General features: G+C 40.7%; 1 protein-coding gene across 1 annotated transcript in view; it reads left to right on the forward strand.

Annotated features, from left to right (window-relative positions):
• Positions 1-32: 32 nt before the first annotated feature.
• LOC118329129 (dnaJ homolog subfamily C member 7-like) overlaps positions 33-4516 on the forward strand; it is an 8681-nt gene continuing 4197 nt past the window's right edge. Inside the window, exons 1-6 of the mRNA XM_035663111.1 lie at positions 33-135; positions 2851-2939; positions 3327-3451; positions 3589-3702; positions 3878-3952; positions 4264-4382. Coding sequence (XP_035519004.1) covers positions 65-135; positions 2851-2939; positions 3327-3451; positions 3589-3702; positions 3878-3952; positions 4264-4382 — 593 coding nt within the window. The 5' untranslated portion in view covers positions 33-64. The remainder of the gene's footprint in view (positions 136-2850; positions 2940-3326; positions 3452-3588; positions 3703-3877; positions 3953-4263; positions 4383-4516) is intronic.

Below are 4516 nucleotides of genomic sequence, written 5' to 3' on the forward strand. Positions count from 1 at the left end.
TAAATAAATAAATAAATAAAGCCGGAAATGACGTCAGTTCGTGGTCGTCCTTTCCAGAAAAAAAATGGCAGCTGTTGACATCGACGTGCCGGTTGACGCTGAACCTCAGATCCACAATCCGGACGACCTCGAGCGGTAAACGTTAAAAACTGCCCTCCGGGTTTAACTGTGCTGCGCGTGTAACGTGAAAATAACCGACGAGGTTCCAACTGACGTCAACCGTCGTTAGCCGAGGCTCGCGTGAGCAGCCCGGAGACATGCTAACCAGGCTAGCTCGCTAGCAGTGTGGTATCACTTTGGCTAAATCTTAATTTTTTTTTTTTTTTTAATCGGTTTTCATTCATTCCAGCCATGGGTGTTGTGGTAGATTTTGATCGTTTAGGTTGAATAACTTGTTTGTTTATTTATTTATTTTTGTCTTTTTCAAATTAAATCGCTTTGCCTCCTTTTTAACGTCATTTTCGGGAAAGAGTAGTGAATTAGGGTGTCTTGACACATGCTCAGGTCATAGGTGTACCGAGAGCTAGCGTTATTGTCTGTGGAGACTCGGTGTTTAATGGACATATTCGGTATGTTAGCACGGCAAATAATTAATTAGTAGAGTCTCTTTTTTGTGGGACACTGGTCGCAGGAAGGTCTTTTGTCTTTCGAGAAAGTTCCGTACGAGGCAGACGGATATCTTCGGGTAGACTTGGGGACGTATACATTGCGCAAACTAGCAGATAAAAGGTGATTAACTTGAGAAACTTCCCCAAAAACACCTTAAACTGTCTGTTATTTAATTATATTATTTCTTGATACGACACCGAACTTAAATAGTTAAAGCAAATCCAAAAAAAAGCTAGCTTCCGGTGGTTTTGAGCTCATTTTAATCGACCTATCCGGATGAATCATCAGTGACTACACTTTTATTGATGTCCTGTCATTATGTGACCTTTGTTAAATATGTATAATTACTACACGCACAATACCTGTTAATATTAGACCTTACCCAGCTCAGAACATGCCACAATGTTAAAGAACATGTAGGTTCTCACATTAAGTGCTTTATCCAGGTGTTTGATATTTAAATAATCCAAGATACCACATTATGGTGTCAAAAATAAACTTTATTTATACCAGAGGTGCATGATATGGTAAAAATAAAAATCATATTGCGATTATTTGGACAGATACTGCGACTGTGAGCAAAATTAGTGTCATTCTTGCGATCATAATGTTAATTTTCTTCTACGTTTGAATGTTTTTAGGCCAGGGAATCACTGCAGTACTGTGTTATAATGCTGTTTCGTCACACATTTTACCTCTGCGATTTGAGTATTGCACTTGGCCATTTTGCTGTTTCAGTAATATTGCGATTAATGGTGAAGCCCTAATTTATACAGCACTTTTCAGACAAAAATGACGACGTTAATCCTCGGTTAACCAGGATTAAAACATATCAGGACTGCAGTGAGGCAAATGAAATCAACCAAATACAAATTAGGGGAGAACCCTAACAATAATATAAGATAGAAACAATAATAAAAGATGTCACTGATTTATTTTAAAAGATGTCACTGATTCTGATGAGTGCGTTGCCGCTGTATGAAAAGGGATCACCAAGCTGTAGTTATGGGCTTTAAATACAGACAGGAAAATGACTAAGATCACTTTTAACTGCTGGTGTCAGTGTCACGTTTAAGTTCCACCGAACGCTAAGATGCAAATAGTTTAGTAACATTAATGGACTCTCTCGTAAGTCTGAAATTATATTTTGGGAATCCTGAAACGGAGGGAACATGTTTATTAGACTTCTAACACACGTTTCATCTTTGGTGGTGTCTCTTCGTTGTCATTGGGTTTATTCGCTCTCGTGCAACGTTTCAACTTAAACTAAACCACTGTGTGTGGCCTACAGGCACTGCTGGACTGATAGTGCTGCTACACAGCTAAAGTTGCATGTATTTGCATATGTAGAGATAATTACGCAGTACAGATATGCCACAACGTTGTATAAAACAGAATGTTGTCTCTTATTAAATCATGATTACCTGTTTCCATACAAATAAAAAGATTAGATTAGAATATTCAGAATAACAAGGTTTCTTTTCTATTGTTTCGTTAAGATGGCAGTGTGCCACTACGTTTTGCTCAAACTTTTTGAATTATCCGCTGAGGTTGGCTTATCGCAGCTGTAATATATTTACATCATCCTTGTTTGCATGTGTATGTTTGTTTGTTTTTGTTTTGTTTTTCATCAGTTATGCTCTTGGACACCATTTTGAGTCTGTCAACAGCACATGCTGGGCCAAAGCCCATTTTTTCACCTGGGCGTGTTTTGGCCTTTGGGAATTGCAACTGGACCCTAAATCAAAGCTAACTGGGGTTTATACTCAACACCCAACTTTAGTTTGTGGTGTTAAAGTAGTTTTTTTTATTTTATTCTTTGACTGATTAAAAACAATTACCTTGATGTAACTGTCGACTGAAGAGCAACAGCTTCAACCCACAGCAGCAGCAGTAATAGTAGTAGTAGTAGTAGTTCTGTGAATCAATGCCAATTTCCCCTTTAGCGCTTGGTACGTTTGACAGAACTGCAGCAGGTGAATTTCGCTGCTATGTTTAGTACCGGAGCTATCAGGACTGTGTGTACCCTGCTCTGCTGTCCCAGTTCCAGGTGTAACACACTCGCAACTCATTTGCAAGAAATCCTCGTCTGGTCTGGTTTGATGACGGTGCCTGAAGTCTTTCACTCTCACTATATTCCCGCTAGTCTATCGCTTGTCTTTGTTTTATGTTGTATCAACTGATTTCTCTTATTTTTCCCTTTCCCTCCTTGACGTTGGCTTCTTTTTCTCCCCTTTCCAGTCAGGCTGAAGGCTTCAAAGAGCAAGGAAATGCATTCTACAGCCAGAAGGATTACTCTGAGGCTTTCAACTATTACACTAAGGCCATTGGTGAGATTACCACTGGCATATAATCATCACTGCTGCAGTTTAAGTTTGGGCAGTGTGAATGTACACAGCACCCATTGACCAATCTTAGTTCATACTCTCCTGTTGAGTAATGCTGACGACCTCTTCTTGCCGCACCTCTCCCAGCAACAAAACGAAATGAACAATAATAAATTTCTATTGCCAACTGAGTCATTGCCCCTGCGTGACGACAACACACGCTCCTTCCATCTGCATTAAAACAGTATCAGGAGTATCTTAACTTCAAAATATATTTTAAGTAAACTATATTGTGAAGCTATGGGCCCATATATTCTCAGATCTATATATATTTTTTATCCACATCTAAGTTTTCCCTTGTGACACGTTTTTCTTCCTTTTTATCTCAAGATGCGTCCCCTAGAACTGCCAGCTATTATGGCAACAGGGCAGCCACCCTCATGATGCTCCGTCGCTTTCGAGAGGCCCTAGAAGATTCCCAGCAGGCCGTGCGGCTGGATGACTGTTTCATGAAGGTCAGTTTGAACAAACATCGTCTTCATTTTCAACTTTGCTCGCCACTTTTTGTCTCAAAACTCCAGCTGCACTTGCAGAATAGTGAGCGCGTTTTTACACAGCCCTAAGCAGGAAGTGTGCCCCTCCTGTCATACAGGGTCATCTACGCGAGGGCAAGTGCCACCTGTTGTTGGGAAATGCCATGGCAGCCAGTCGCTCCTTTCAGAAGGTTTTGGAGCTGGAGCCCGCCAACAGAGAGGCCCAGCAGGAGGTGGGGATCACCAGAGCTGTTCACATTTTATTTACTGTTATTACTGTATAAGTATGCATTGAATTGATTTACAATGGAAGCACAGGCTTGGAGCCAAAGACTGAATCATGCCACTCAAACTCGTCTATTACCGTTGTAAAGAAAGTGATGATTGACGACTGCTGTTATATTTTAGAATAAGACCGCAGAGACTCTACTGGAGTTCGAACGAATGGCGGATTTTGGCTTCGAAAAGCGGGATTTCAGGAAGGTACTTTACACCCACTCTGTTTTTTTTGACTAATCTCACAAAGTAATGCCCATTCTTAGTTGATTTATCATGTAATCAGTTGTTAGTGTGGTCTAACTTGGACTTGGAAAGTACAAGCAACATCTGTGGCATCACAATATAACTTCTGTCCAAATTTAAGCACAAATATGCTGGAAAAACAATCCGATACATTTCTTTAGTAGTTGACAGACTATTTACAGAAACCTTCCATTTTGATGTTTACACTTTAAACAGCTTGTTGGAAATGCAACATTTCTTTACATTAGTGTTTGGCATTTGTCCTGATCCAGGTGGTGTTCTGTATGGACCGGGCCTTAGCTGTGGCTTCTGCCTGCCACCGCTTCAAGATCCTCAAGGCTGAGTGTCTTGCTCTGCTGGGACGCTATCCAGAAGCCCAGTCAGTAGCAAGGTAGGTACAACTGCTCGGTTCACGGTCAGGGCTCGAACCTAAGTATGTCCCTTTGTCCCGGGAACAGTAAAAATAGCACCTGGGACACAAAGATACAGTTTTTGGGACAATTCTGGGACAGTAGAGAAATGTAT

The sequence above is a fragment of the Morone saxatilis genome, unplaced genomic scaffold, assembly GCF_004916995.1.
Source record: "Morone saxatilis isolate NCDOM2014 unplaced genomic scaffold, NCSU_SB_2.0 Contig1, whole genome shotgun sequence".
NCBI classification, from domain to species: Eukaryota; Metazoa; Chordata; class Actinopteri; family Moronidae; genus Morone; species Morone saxatilis.